The 15007-nt window shown below is 38.2% G+C and overlaps 1 protein-coding gene across 5 annotated transcripts in view; it reads left to right on the top strand.

Moving 5' to 3' along the window:
* The window catches only part of LNPEP (leucyl and cystinyl aminopeptidase), a 97189-nt gene extending 82390 nt beyond the window's left edge, over window positions 1-14799 (top strand). For 4 of the 5 annotated variants that reach the window (XM_057738600.1, XM_057738608.1, XM_057738622.1 and 1 more), the window contains 5 exons: window positions 469-653; window positions 2836-2997; window positions 5095-5235; window positions 5907-5988; window positions 6625-14799. In XM_057738600.1, coding sequence (XP_057594583.1) covers window positions 469-653; window positions 2836-2997; window positions 5095-5235; window positions 5907-5988; window positions 6625-6756 — 702 coding nt within the window. In that variant the 3' untranslated portion in view covers window positions 6757-14799. Of the gene's footprint in view, window positions 1-468; window positions 654-2835; window positions 3063-5094; window positions 5236-5906; window positions 5989-6624 lie in introns of those variants that run through there. The other variant, XM_057738631.1, reaches the window with a different exon arrangement.
* The last annotated feature ends 208 nt before the right edge of the window (window positions 14800-15007 follow it).

Below are 15007 nucleotides of genomic sequence, written 5' to 3'. Positions count from 1 at the left end.
TATTTTAAATTTTCCTTTAATATTGGATTCAGAAACATTTAAGCATCTACCCATCAGTAAGAAAGTGTATTTTTCTCTCACTGCTTAATGGATTTATGGATTCTAAAGTCACGAGGTCAGGAAGTTCCAACTTCCTTCCAGCAGTGGTTATAGATGATACTTTTTGGCAGGAAAATAACTTCTAGCTGAGTATACACAGAAGAAAGATTCCCTGCTGCACAGAAGTCATTAATTCTTTCTGTCTTATGTCATTAAGTCCACCTTGGCTATAGCAGTCTTATTTATAGCCTTAGCTATTGAATGGTTTCATCCCAGTTGTATGTGGGCTTCATATATCAGTTGATATTTAATGAGTAATATCTATGTCCCCCTTCCTTGGGTAAATGTTGGAAAAAAAGAGATCTGGTTGTCCTGATTTTTCTGGTTGTCCTAATTATTTTTACTCTGTTATCCATTCTGTCTCTCTAGACCAAGGTATTTAAATTGCTTCAAAGCCAAATCCAACAGCAAACTTGGAGTGATGAGGGCACCTCGTCTACTCGAGAGCTTCGGTCAGTCTTGCTAGATTTTGCTTGCACCCACAGCCTGGAGAACTGCAGCACTGCTGCCATAAAGCTGTTTAACGATTGGATGGCATCCAATGGAACTCAGAGGTGACGTGTGCTTCTACTCAAATGACCTCTCTTCCTCTTCTGTGCCTCACATCATATACTGAAACTAGGATCTTTATGTCCTGGGTCATAAATGTTGTAAAACAGTGTTAATGTAGGTGAACTCTTTGTACCTGATTCTCAAACTAGACTGATTTTTTTTTAATTGTGGTGAAATACATATAACAAAGTTTAGTATCTTAATTTTTAAGCGTACAAGTTCAGTAATGTAAGTATATTCACATTGTTGTGCAACGAATCTCCAGAACTTTTTCATCTTGCAAAACTGGAACTCTTTACCTAAATAACAGCTCCGCATTTTCTCCTCACCCTGGCCTCTGGCAGCCACCACTCTACCTTCTGTTTTGGGAATTTTACTGCTCTAAATACCTCATATAAGTGAAATCATACAGTATGTGTCTTTTGTCACTGGTTTATTTCACTTAATGTCCTTAAGATTCACCCATGTTGTAGTATATGTCAGAATTTCCTTTCTTTTTAAGGCCGAATAATCCACTGTATGTATACGCCACATTTTGTCTTTCCATTCATCCGTTGATAGGCATTTGGGTTGCTTCCACCATCTGGCTCTTGTGAATAATGCTGCTGTGAACACAAGGGTACAGATGTCTCTTTGAGACCCTATTTCAGTTCTTTCATATATATACCTAGAAGTGGTATTGCTGGATCATATGGTAGTTCTATTTTTAATTTTATAAGACCCCCTCCCATGATGTTTTCCATAGGGGCTGCACTATTTCACATTCCTACCAGTCGTGCACAAGAGTTCCAGTTTCTCCACATCCTTGCCAATACTTATTCTCTAGGTTTTTGATAGTTGTCCTGACGGGTGTGAGGTGTCAAACAAGTTTCTTTTTATTTGGGCATAAAACATAGCAGGTGGAATTAGCAGTTAGTAGAGATGTTTTTGATGATGATTGGTTCTCTCCGGGTTCCTTACTGGGCATTATGGGAAGAGAGTCAAGCATCAGGTGGAGAGCTGGGGTGGGGTGTTTAACCCGTTAAAGCCCTTTCCAGCTCTGAGATCTCAATATGGCAGAAGACTGTGCTTCTACCCCTCTTGCTACATTTGCTGCTGTATTTCTACCATGGAACTTACTGTATGTGTATATTTATTGTTCTGTACTTGGTGATAGCCTGTGAGTTCCCAGAGGGCAGAGACTGTGTCTCATTCTTCTTCCCCTCCACAGCATCCAGCCAGTTGCCTGCCTGGTTCTTTGTGGATACACAGTGAATAATTATTGTATTAAATTGAATTGATATTCTTTTTTTTTTTCTTTTGGGGGGGGTACACCAGGTTCAGTCATCTGTTTTTATACACATATCCCCGTATTCCCTCCCTTCCTTGACTCCCCCCCCCTCGGGTCCCCCCCACCCTCCCCGCCCCAGTCCTCTAAGGCATCTTCCATCCTCGAGTTGGACTCCCTTTGTTATACAATAACTTCCCACTGACTGTTTTACAGTTGGTAGTATATATATGTCTGTGCTACTCTCTCGCTTCTTCTCAGTTTCCCCTTCACCCCCCGCCCCCCCCCAAACCTCAAGTTCTCCAGTCCATTCTCTGTATCTACATCCTTGTTCTTGTCACTGAGTTCATCAGTACCATTTTTAGATTCCGTATATATGAGTCAGCATACAATATTTGTCCTTCTCTTTCTGACTTACTTCACTCTGTATGACAGACTGTAGTTCTATCCACCTCATCACATATAGCTCCATCTCATCCCTTTTTATAGCTGAGTAATATTCCATTGTATATATATGCCACATCTTCTGTATCCATTCATTTGTTGATGGGCATTTAGATTGCTTCCATGTCCTGGCTATTGTAAATAGTGCTGCAATAAACATTATGGTACAAGTTTCTTTTGGGATGATGGTTTTCTTTGGGTATATGCCCAGCAGTGGGATGACTGGATCATATGGTAGTTCTATTTGTAGTTTTTTAAGGAACCTCCAAATTGTTTTCCATGAATTGATATTCTTTTAGTCACACCATTAGGAAAGCAGCAGCCACTGAATTAATCATCTTCTTGACAATTAATTGTACAGTAAAGACTCATTATTACCTGCTCTGTCCCCCAAAACACTACCACTAGTCAATTCCTTGCCTCTGTATTCATGGTTTTTCTCTCGTTCTCATAGTTGACCACCTCTCTTACAGCCTACCTACAGATGTCATGACAACTGTGTTCAAAGTTGGAGCAAAAACTGAGAAAGGCTGGTCATTCCTCTTAAGCAAATATGTCTCTACAGGCTCTGAAGCAGAGAAGAATAAAATACTTGAAGCTCTTGCTAGCTCAGAAGATGTACGGAAACTTTACTGGTATGAAACCACCAAAGGAATATGACCTATAGAAATCAAAAGCATAAAAGCACAGTGCTCCTCAGGTGGGGAATCCCCCTTTTCCTCCCTTTGCTCACAGGCCAGACCTGACTTCGAGAGTGTGGTGAGGAGCCCACACGTGCAGGGCTTTGTCTCTGGGATTGAACCTGTACCCATAGGACACAGTGCTTTGCCCAGAAGAGACTGGAAATGCCAAGAGTCACAGGCCTGCTTTCTTCTTAAAAACATCTTCATCCCCTTGGCATGTTGTCTTTAATTCCACAGTTAGTGTTTCATTCTTTTTGGTCAAGGCATTGTTCTGTCCCAGCTGTCATTTTGAAAATGCAGACACTTCAGAAAAAGGTACCAAGTAAAAGCTTATAGGTTACACCTTCATGTGAGTTTGTCAGACTTTTCCTTTTTAATTACGCAGCTGATGAAGACTGAAAAGTGGAGGCTTCACCTGGGGAAGGAAGGGCAGTAAGCAGGGCCTCCCAACAGGAAGAAGAGTCAGTGGCAGGGGAGCGGAGCTCCGAGTAGCCTGAAGAAGTAGGAAGTATCTTGAACATCAGTGCCAGGAGAGGGTGGAGGGAGGCACTTGGGTCTCGTTGCTTCTTTTAATTTTGCTTATATAAATCGTAGTAGTGTCCCAGAGATGTCTTCAGCACCTGCCCAGACCCACTTTCCAAAGGATACACTGCAAATGGTCATTATCTTTAAAGTAATAGCCAGCCTCTGACCCAAGCAAATAGAGAAAAGGTTTTGTTTTTAAATTAGTAATAATTTTGTTTTAGACTAGTAATAAACTGATAAATTTCCACTATAAAGTATTTAAACAGTACCTAAGAAAATGGAGTAAAATGTGAAAGTATCTCATTTGATCCTTCACTTCTGTTCTTAGCCTCTCCTCTGTTAACAGTGTCAGTCCTTGTCTGTGTCTTTACAGGTTTATACCATACCCAGTGTTTTTGTGATGTTCTTTTTACTGAATGATGGAGTCTTTGAGATTTGCCATATAGCCTGCTTCATTTTTTATAGCTGTGTGTTATTCCATAACATGGCTCTATCATAATTTATTTAATCCATCACATCTTGATGAGCATTTCAGTTTTTTTCCCTATTAAAAATATTGCTGCATTCTTTTAGGGGTGTTTTCTCACTATAGGCAGATATTATCACATAATAAATGCTTATGTTCAAATGCCCGGCTTTAATATTTATTAGCTGTGTAACTGGGGCAATTTCATAACCTCAACTTCTTAAACTATAAAATGAGGGCAGGTAGTAATGACCTATTTCAAGCATTGTTGTTCAGTAATTTAGAACATTATCTAATACATATGAGGTATCAGTAAATTTATTGAGTGTATTTTTTTAAATTTATTTATGTATTGGTTGCATTGGGTCTTTGTTGCTGCACATGGGCTTTCTCTAGCTGCAGCAAGCGGGGGCTACTCTTCCTTGTGGGGTGTGGGCTTCTCAGTGTGGTGGCTTCTCTTGTTGCAGAGCATGGGCTCTAGGCACGCAGGCATCAGTAGTTGTGACGCACAGGCTCAATAGTTGTAGCTTGCGGACTCTAGAGCGCAGGCTCAGTAGTTGTGGCGCACGGGCTTAGTTGCTCCGCAGCATGTGGGATCTTCCAAGACCAGGGATCGAACCCGTGTCCCCTGCATTGACAGGTGGATTCTTAACCACTGCGCCACCAGGGAAGTCCTATTGTGTGTATTCTGATTTCATATGACAGCCCAGTTTTTTAACAGTAATAAGATACCTCCCTACTCAAATCAGGTTTTTAATAGGAAAAAACACCAGTCTTCAGAATTATAATATATTCTACTAGAACTTATTTCCTAAATGTCCTTATTACATCAAAAACTATTTATTACTATGTGACAGTATATTTAAGTGCTTATCTTATTGGTTTTTCCTTCATTTAAAAAAATAAGTTTTTACTGTTCATGAATCTCAGACTAGCCCAAAAGTTATATCCCTTGAATTGCCACAGAGCTTTAATTAGGAGACCAGTATTAATTTAAATTCAGTCATCACTTCATCATGAATGGTTATCTTGGAAGCTAAATCTGCTTTGCTCTTCAGGTTAATGAAAAGTAGCCTCAGTGGAGATACCATCCGAACACAAAAGCTGTCGTTTATCATTAGAACAGTGGGCCGTCATTTTCCTGGACACTTACTGGCATGGGATTTTGTCAAAGAGCACTGGAATAAGCTTGTACAGAAGTAAGTTTCTCAGAGAATTACTAATTTTTAGTATTCACAGGCTCTGCATTTGAAAACAGTTCCCAGGGTTGTATTGGTTCACAGAAGTTAATGTGTTGCTGTGAAAGGAAAAATGTTTCAGTTATAGTTTAACTGAACACCCAGAAATATTCACGTTTGTAAACATAATTCTGTAATTCCGCAACACGAGTCATTTAACAGTGGTGTTCCATTTAAGTACTAATCAAGCCCAGCCGTGCTGACACCAGCTCACTCAGCTTGGCCTGACCACCGACTATTTCAGAATAGCTGTTTAGTTACATGTGTTGAAAATACCTCCTCATTACCAGGAGATCAGTTAGGAACTCACACCCAGCTCATGCGTGAGCCCACGTAGCTCGTTTTTTCTTTAATCAGTGAGGACACCTTCTGGGTGTATGACGTGATTTTCGAGGAGAAAATGCAGTAATAATTTATCTGGATCTCCTTCTGCCCACCCTTCCTTCCACCGGCAGAGGTGTGTGCAGGGTGACTCCCGGCGTACCGAGCTGCCGTTCCCAGGAGCAGGCGTCCCCTCTGCCTTGGGCGTGTTTGGCTCACATTAAGCATGTCCTTTGCACTCAGGAACTTTGCTTACCAGCAGCTGACTCATTCTTTTTGCTTTTCACTCTTTTATGTTTGTGTTTCTTCAGGTTCCATCTGGGGTCCTATACCATACAAAGTATTGTTGCTGGGTCAACTCACCTGTTTTCAACGAAGGCACATTTATCTGAGGTTGGTTGTGTAAAATGCTGTTGGGGAGGCTGCTTATCCCTTTCCCCTCAGGCTACTCAGTTCAAGTCAGATGATGGCCTCTCATGCCAGCTCCTCTCACTTCTGTCTGCCTTCACCAGTGCTAACGCTTCTGCATGGGGACTATTTCTAAAGGGTGTACAGCAATGAGGAGAAATTCTGATTCCATTCTCAACAATATTCCTTTTACTCCCTGATACAGATGATTTTTTTGAATTAAAATCAACATATGCCAGGTTTCTTTTTAAGTGGTGATTAAATTGTTTTTGAAGAATTCCGTTCCAAGGGTAAAACTGGGCCCCCGGCCTAACTTCAGACTCTACCTTATTTACTGGTAGTTGCCCCCCCCCCTTTTTTTTCTACTTTAAATTTGAAAAATTCCTCCTTGTGGGAGTAAGGGGAATTCATTTTTAAAAATTACTTCAGATTTCACCATACCGGATCAGGAATTCAATGCACATACTTCAAATATTAAAATATAGTGTTTCTTGTCTCCACTTCTCTTAAGACATCAAGCGTGGCCATCACTAAGTTAAAGCTTATTTTGAAAAGGATATTCATAGTTACATGAGATATACCATTCTTTTCTTTTGACATACTTCTGTGTGCAACTTGCAGGTCCAGGCATTCTTTGAAAATCAGTCAGAGGCAACCTTTCGACTTCGTTGTGTCCAGGAGGCTTTGGAAGTCATTCAGTTGAACATCCAGTGGATGGAGAAGAACCTTAAAACTCTGACGTTTTGGCTGTAGCATGCACACCTGCACCTCGTTCTGTCACCCATTCAGAGAGCTTGTTAACTTGGGCTCTGCTGCTTTTGCAAAAGCCAAGGTGAAACCAGGATCGCTGCTGAGTTGTTCGCACTCTTAGGAGTTCTAGTTTGCTCAGGGCCCGTCTGTATTTTTCATCTGTCTTTTCTGAAATGTCTTTGGGCAGTGTGTAGTTATTTATTACCAAATTATATTCACCTACATGCCAACCATCTACAAAAACAATGGGTAATTTTTCTACTTTGAAGATATTCAAATGGAGAAGAAATATCTGTCTTGGAATTCTATTCTATTTCTCAGTATCTGGAAAGTGCTGACACCGTGAAATAAGGAAAGAGCTACCATGGGAGCCACCATCTTTGCAGGCTGCTGGTTTGTTAGCCATTTGTTGCTTCTTTTTGATAGATGTTATTTGACTGTGGTTCAAAGTTAGCTTCAAAAAGTTTGGTAATGAAGTCGCCAAAGCATGCACCTATAGAGAACCGACCTCAGGTGTGCAGATCTACTTTGATTGGGGGTTTTGAATAATCCTTTTATTTTCCGGAAAAAATTTATAACTATTATATTTTTTTTTTCTGATGAATAGCCAGGTGCTACAGAATTTTAAAAGTTTTGTTGTATTGTAAAGCTAAATAACAAGGCCAAAAGATTAAATTTTCCAAATATTTAACACCTTTTCATCTTTCAGGAAAATATTTCAAACTGAGTTAGCATTAATTATAATTATTTTACTTATGAATTCCAGTATTCTCCAAACTTCTGTACACCTTTATCACTCCCTGCCATAGATACACCTTATGTTATAAATAAGTATTTCTACATTTATGGCAAGCATTTTTTTAATATTGGTGTCTCATTTTATTATTAAAGATACAATTTGTTTGTTGCTTTTTGGCATAATAGATCATAGACACTGTCTCCAAATCACACCTGTTGGGTGGGTTTTCATTTTATATGATAGAGTCACATATTAGAAGCATATTTTAAAATAGGACCTTTGAGAAACTGAACATTTTTATTTAAAGTTCACCATAGTACCTTAAAGGAATAAAGAGAATGTGGGTAGGAGTAACTTGATTTAGGTTTAATATGGTGGGCTTTGAATTTTTTCTACTGTCAGAAACAGTGCTTTTCTTTAGTTGAAAAATCAAAGTTTTCTTTTGTAATGGCCAAACTAACAGATTATAAGGAATGGCCAAGGAAAGAAAGGAAGGAAGGAAGAGAGAAAGAGGAAAGTATCCAAAACTGAATGGCAATTTTACTCCTTCTAAAGGAGAAATACTGTACTTGAATTTTTTGAGCTATGCAGACTTATACTTAGATTGTTGTGTTTCTTTGATTCTTAGGAGAAAAGCTTTCTTCCTAATAATTCTTATACTTTATATTTTGCTTGAAAACATCTACATATATAAAAAGGGTATTTACCCATTTTTCAGCACTTAGAACACTCCACTGAATCAGACAATGGGAAAGGTTACCTTTTTTTATTCAGCAGGTATCAAGTGAGAATATGTGGGATTGTGTATAAAATTATATTTTATTTTATGAAAATATTTTTATATAACAAAATTTAAAAGACTGGCAATAGAAGCTCAAAGATAATCTTCTTTAATCCTAGTGTGTTTTTCCCCAATTTAGTGTTTTCTAAGCATTTATCTCTGTTTTAGAGTAGAAAATATTATCTGAGAATCACAGAATCATCTGAAGATATTTTGTCGAAACTGGAGTGATTGTAGGTCTTTATTCCTCTTGTGCTTCAGTAAATGAATGATAATTTAGTTGATATTTGAAAGTCAATGTGTTTTTATATTTTTAGAGTGGGGAAAAATACTAAAATTTTGAAGGATTTTTTTGTTGCTGGTCTTTTTACCATGTTATATTACTAAAGTCCACTTTGATACAGAGTTTAAATTTTGCTACTTCTCAGAATCAGCTGAGATTCTTCAGCTTCACCCGCCCATCTTTGCATTGCTCCATAATGTGTGTTGACGCTGCATATGGCAAATCTTGTCTTGAGTTACTGTCATTCTCTCCTGTGGGTGTGCGTGTGTTGGCAGGTAGGGGTTGTTATCTATCAAAACATGGGCTAAAAAGAAGTAACTCATAATTCATTTCTATCTTTGTACTTAAAAACCATTCATTCCCATGATACCAGATCCATACTATCTGTAGTTTTATTTATAGGCCTCACCTCAGATTTTCCCATGGAATTCCATACTTTTTAATGTTATACTGTCCCATCTGTTATATGGGGCTTCCAGAAACTAACTCTATGTCAGGAATATTAGGTTAAGTAACAGGTAGAGCATGTAGTATAATAAGTATTATTGGAGCTTTTGAAGTTTTCTCCCCCAGAATTTTATTTCACCACTGTATTCCTGAGAACTTAAATAGATGGAAGCACAGCAGTCATATGATTCTGTTTTTTATGAGCACAGAGGTCCATGACCCAATTAAGTACTGTTTGACAAGTGTTATATTCATTGCAGACAGACGGTCTACTTGAATTGATAAAAAGGCACATCATACTAGATAATTAGGAAAGACAGAACTGGAGATCTGGAACTGTAGAAGAAAAACTTATGCTTTGGAGATCTGAAAGGCTGTGAAAGTAAAAAATCTAAGGAGTCCAGTTTGTTTATATCTAATCACTTGTTAATACCAAGTGATTAGACCTAATTAAACTGAAGTAGTGTCAGCTGCCACCATAAGCTTGTGCCTTCCTCCATCCTGTTTTATATAAATCTCTCTAAGTGAAATTATGTTGTTTGCCATTGTTTTGGTGTTCGTGAACTTTCTGTGACAGGTTCTAATTAATGCTAATGTTCTATGCCATTCGTGTTTTCATTTTACTGTACTTTAGCCACTGTAGGAACAAAGAGCTGTCAGAAGAGTTCTGGGTATTATATAGAGGATATTAAGCCACATCAGTCTTACTGGGTACAGAACAGAATCCTTTCTGAATATTGGAAACCAAGAAATGAAAGTTAAGTAATGAGTTTGTTGGATGACAGATAGCCTCTTATGGAGCTGGATTTTAAAAGCGTCTGCTCCATCTAAAGCACCTGGAGTGATCACCTGCAGTCAGGTTGCTGAACGTTCACACAGCCCCCGTGTATCTCCTGGGGCCTCAGGGACGATGCATGCATCTTAGGAGATGTGTCATCAGCAAGGACAGCAGTTCCTGGGCTGAGTGTGCAAAACAAGACCTGAATTTGGTAGGTATGATGTAGCTCTTCTTCTCCCTTTTGCCTCTGTTATTTTTTTTCTTTGATTGGAATTAACTCTTTTTAAAGAGCTTCCTTCCTCCTTCTGCCCTTACATCTCCATCTGTACTGTAAAAAGCTTGTGTAAATATATATTTTTGCCGAGTTTTGCTTTTTTTAATTTTGTGCTTCATCCTCCACATTGGCAAGTAAGTACCAGGTGAAAAGTGGAAGTCCGAAAGTATGATAAACCTCCTCTTCTCCAATAACTAATAGAATAGTTGATTGATTTCTTTGAGTGGCTCTTTGGGGGTATATACTTTTTAAGTGTACATATGTTTTGATATGTTTTTATATTCTTTCATTTTAATATAGTGTGTCCTGATGAAAAGTGAAATATTGTCCTATGAAAAGCTCTTTTACCCTTACTGTTTTTCCTGTATGCGCAACAGCTACAGAGTAGTTATTTGATTTCCTTTTTTGGAAGGGGATGTTAATAGTGGGAGAGGAGCAGAGTATGTTCTTTTTAAAGCGTGTACAAAGGTGTTTGCTGCTTCTTTGTGGGTGTTTTTTGATTTTGTATTTCCTTCATCCTTCTCATGGATAAGTAGGTATCTAATGAACCGTGAAGGTCCAAAAGTATGACAAATGTCCCATTTACCCCTCTCCTATTGCCTGTGTGGATATAACCGAGTAGTTGTAGTTTCTGTTGTTTTGATGTATTCTTGAGGGCAGGAAGGGGAGAGAGCTGTATATTCTTCTTTCAAGTGTATATAAATGTTATGCTAGTTTTTAATATTTCATTTTATATGTGTTCCTTTGCATGAATGCATATGTACTTAATGAAAACTGAGGTTTAGAGTGTGACAGATCTCCTCTTTTCCCTTTTCCTTATTGCCTCACTGGGCAATAGCTAGAGTAGTTTTTGTTTTGTGGGGTGGGAGAGTGGGGTATGTACTTTATGTATATAAGTAAATCTTCTACTCTGTATTATAACTAATTCATTTCGTACTACGTCCTTCTCATAGGACATCAGAGTACCTAATGAGACATGGAGGTCCACATGTATGACAGTCTCCTCTTGTCCCCTTCCCTTGATGCCCATGTGGGCAGTGGCTAGTAGGGTAATTGATTAGTTTCAGAGGGTCTTCTATGGGTATTGAATACTTTTTAAATATATGTTCATGTTTTTACTTCCTTATTATAGTATTTCATTGGGTACCTAGTCCTTCACTTGGACGTGTAGGTTGTTAATGAACCATGGAGTTCCGGATGTATAGCAGTCTTCTCCCTTTCCCTTTTTATCTGTGTAGGCAATAATTTTAAAGTAGTTTGGGCTTTTTGAAGTTTCGGGTGGTGGGAAGGGACTAAGGGCAGGATATATACTTTTGAAAACTGTATATATACAGTGCTTGTTACTATATTGTTTTATTCTGTTTTGTACCTGTCCCTTGCTTGGACATGTAGGTACCTAACAAGACATGGAGGTCCGGATTTATGAAAATCTCCTCTCTTCCCCTTTCCTTGTTGCCTCTGTGGGCAATAGTTTTAGAGTAGTCTAGGTTGTTATTTTTACCTCTATCACTCCCTCACCTGGGAGCGTAGGAATGTGTACTTTTTAAAATGTATATACGTGTTTTTTGCTCATTGTTTTTGTTATTTCATTTTGTTCCTAAACCTTTCCATGGATACTTAGGTACATGATGAAAATTAAGGTTCATTCTATGAAAAAAATCTCCTCTTCTCCCCTTCCCTTATTGCCTGTCTGGGCAATGACTTGTAGGCTAGTTGTTTGGAGGTGTTTTTGTTTTGTTTGGGGGGAGGGGCAGGGTAGTAGGGGATTTCTGGGTTTGCTTTTTTTTTTTTTTTTTTTTTTAGTGTATATATATGTTTGCTGCCTTTTTTTGTCCCTTCACTTCAAACCAAGTGTTTTGTTTGGATTTGTAAATATCAAATGTAATGCAGAGGCCCAGATCCAGAGGTATAATAAATCTTTTCCCCTTCCCCTATAGCCTCTGTATACCTGCAGTAGTTTAAGAGTACTTGAGGATATGGTTTTCTCTTCTTTGTTTTTGAGGTTTTTTAATGGAGCATGAGCTTATTTGGCAAGATGTGTAAATTTTTAAATGTATGTAAATGTTTCTGCCCCTTTTGGTGTTCATTTCATCTTGAATGCAGTCTTTTGCATGACTATTGAGGAACTTAATGAAAGTTGAGATCGAGTCTATGAAAAATCTCCCTGCTCCCGTGCCCTCATTGCCTGGGTGGGCAGTGGTAGAATAGATGTTTGGCTTCTGTTTTTGGAGGGGTAGGGATGGGAGAGGTCTGGGGTGGGGGTGGGGTGTGTGTACACACTTTTTGTTTTAGTATATATAAATGGTTGCTGTGTTTTGTGTATTTCATTTAGTACCCAGTCCTTTGCTGGGATCTGTAGGTACATGAAGACATGTGGAGGTCCAGATGTATGATAAATCTCCTCTACTCCCTTCCCTCACTGCCTGCGTGGGCAACAGTTTAACAATTTGGGATTTTTTTTTTTTTTTTTTAGAGGGAGGAATTATTGGGTGGGTAGTAGTTAGTGGGAAAGGACAGAATGTGAACTTTTAAAAAATGTATATAAATGTTTCCATGGTATTGATTTCATACTAGTCTTTTGGGTGGATGTCGAGGTACCGAAGGCAAATTGAGAAGAAGTGTATGACGACCTCCCCTTCTCCCCTTCCCCTTGTTGCCTGTGTGGGTAACTGCAAGTAGAAGAGTTGTGCTTTGTTTGCTTACTTGTTTTATAGAGATTTATATTTTTGGCAGGAGAATATTCTTGATACATATGAAATGCTTTCATTTGTTATTTTATTTTGTATTTAGTCCCATATATGGCTATTTAGGGACTAATGAAAATTGAGTTTCATAGATGGACAGGTTACTTCTTCCTTTTCCACATAATTGCTCCTTCAGCTGGAGCTAGTATAGTTGTTATTTTGTTTGTTTTATTCTCTCAGATATATACCTTTAAAGATGTAAATATATACATGCACATATATGATTTGCTTATTTTCTCCCCCCACTGTTTTCCTTTAATACTTAGTCCCTTGCAGGCCCTGAATGTATCTAACAAAAATGTCCCACCAGATCCCTGCCATCTGACCTAAAGGTGTAGCTTTGTGGTGCTATAACCAGGCATGTAGCAGATACGATAGGAGAAGACACTTGGATGTGGCTGGTTGTGAAAGCTAATCCGATTCAGCATTTCTTAGGTTTTTTCAAACTGAATGAAATGGTGAGAAGGGACCTGTACTTTGGAAATGTCAAAAAGACAATACTTTAAGCGTGTTTAAATTTTTTTGCTGATTCATCTCTTAGTAACTGGTAAGCCAGTTGACATGCTGCCTAGAACTCATTTGAAGACCCTTGAGAGGAGCTTCTTTCTGAGGCCTGGATTCTAAGTTTGTTGCGGTTCCATCAGTACACAGCACATTCTTGTGTACTCAGTAGAAATTATTTTGGTTTCTAGAATGAATCTTTTGCGTTATTGTCATTGTTCTAGTAAATGACAACATGGGCCCCAAAACTAAATGGGTGGCAAGCCCTTTCAGTCTTCCAACACTTTACATATGGTAGGGCGAGTTGACCCTTTCCTACCCAGAGCTCTTCTGCGTGGCTGCATCTGTCTCTCCTCACTTCTCCACTAGCTAAACCATTCCTGTTCATTTCTCCTTTTTGTCTTCAGTGCTTGTACTGTTAGATGTTATCTTCAAGGGTACTCGGAAATGTAAGCCCATGTTGCCTCTTTAGCTGTATGTTCTTCATGCATTTCATACATCCAGACCTGTGTGTTAGCTTTCGGCATTCTTGAATCATATTTCACATTGATTCTTCATCCACCACATGGTAAATGTTATGACTCCACATTTGTCTGTATCAAAGAAAATGCATGTATAAAATCATCCATCCCTCTCTTCCTCCCTCTGAGCGCTATTTGTTTGTTCTGCAATTTATAGTGAATATAATGCTGAAGAGTTGCCATATTGTTATTTTTAGAAACGCTGAGTGATAGGACTCCTAGAAAATTTGCAGATGTTATTTACCATATCAAACTCTCAGGCTCTAGTGAAGAAAAATTTGCTTATACTTTGCTGTTACTTCTACTTGCTGCTGTAGGGAAAATAAAAGCTTATTCATGCCACGTTTAACTTTGATCATAAAGAAAAGGGGGCACCTTTTTGGAGTTAGTCATGGTCATATTTAGCAGTATTTCTTAACAGTGCTTAATTTGAAATACTTCAAAGGAAGTAAAGGTCAGGGCTTAGCTAAATGAAATGCTCCAGAACTTGAACTGTATAAAGCATCAATACAGTAATACACTCATGTGTATAAAATGACAGTTACAGCATAATTGGAACATTTGCATTAATCAACAAACTCACATTGAGACAAAAATTAATCTTACAGCATCTTGATTAAAGCCAAGTGTTCCATACTGCTGTGAAGAATAGTCTATCAAACACTTTGAAAAGTAATTACTTCAAAACTTGTAAAGGTATCACATTTTTGTATTTAAACACTTATAGAGATCTCCAGTTCCTTGAATCTGAACTTGTGGGTAGAATTCTAAATTTGTATCATAATCCTGTCTTTTGTGAAAGATTTTGAAAATAGTGTGTATATATAATATTATATATGCAAATTGTGTTCTGTCACTTGTAAAGGGAAAAGGCTTATTTTTCTTTATACTTCTGATAACTTGTTTTGCATATGACCAGCACTGACTGAAAGGCATGTGTACCTGCAAACACTGTTGCTTTTTTTTGTGAAATGAAAATAAAAGTATTTAAATATAATATTCTATAAAATATTTGGGTAAAAAAATTACATATTAAGTGGCTATCATCAGGACAGCAACCACATTCATTATCTTTCATAGCTTGTTTCCTACCTCAGCAGTGCTCCAGTATCCTTACTGCATGTAACTCAAGGGTTCTCAAACTCATTATTGCCTTGTCGGGCTGTCCTGGACATTGTGTGTTATT

The sequence above is a fragment of the Hippopotamus amphibius genome, chromosome 1 (genome assembly GCF_030028045.1).
Source record: "Hippopotamus amphibius kiboko isolate mHipAmp2 chromosome 1, mHipAmp2.hap2, whole genome shotgun sequence".
NCBI lineage: Eukaryota > Metazoa > Chordata > Mammalia > Artiodactyla > Hippopotamidae > Hippopotamus > Hippopotamus amphibius.
This window is presented reverse-complemented; position numbering and strand designations above follow the sequence as displayed.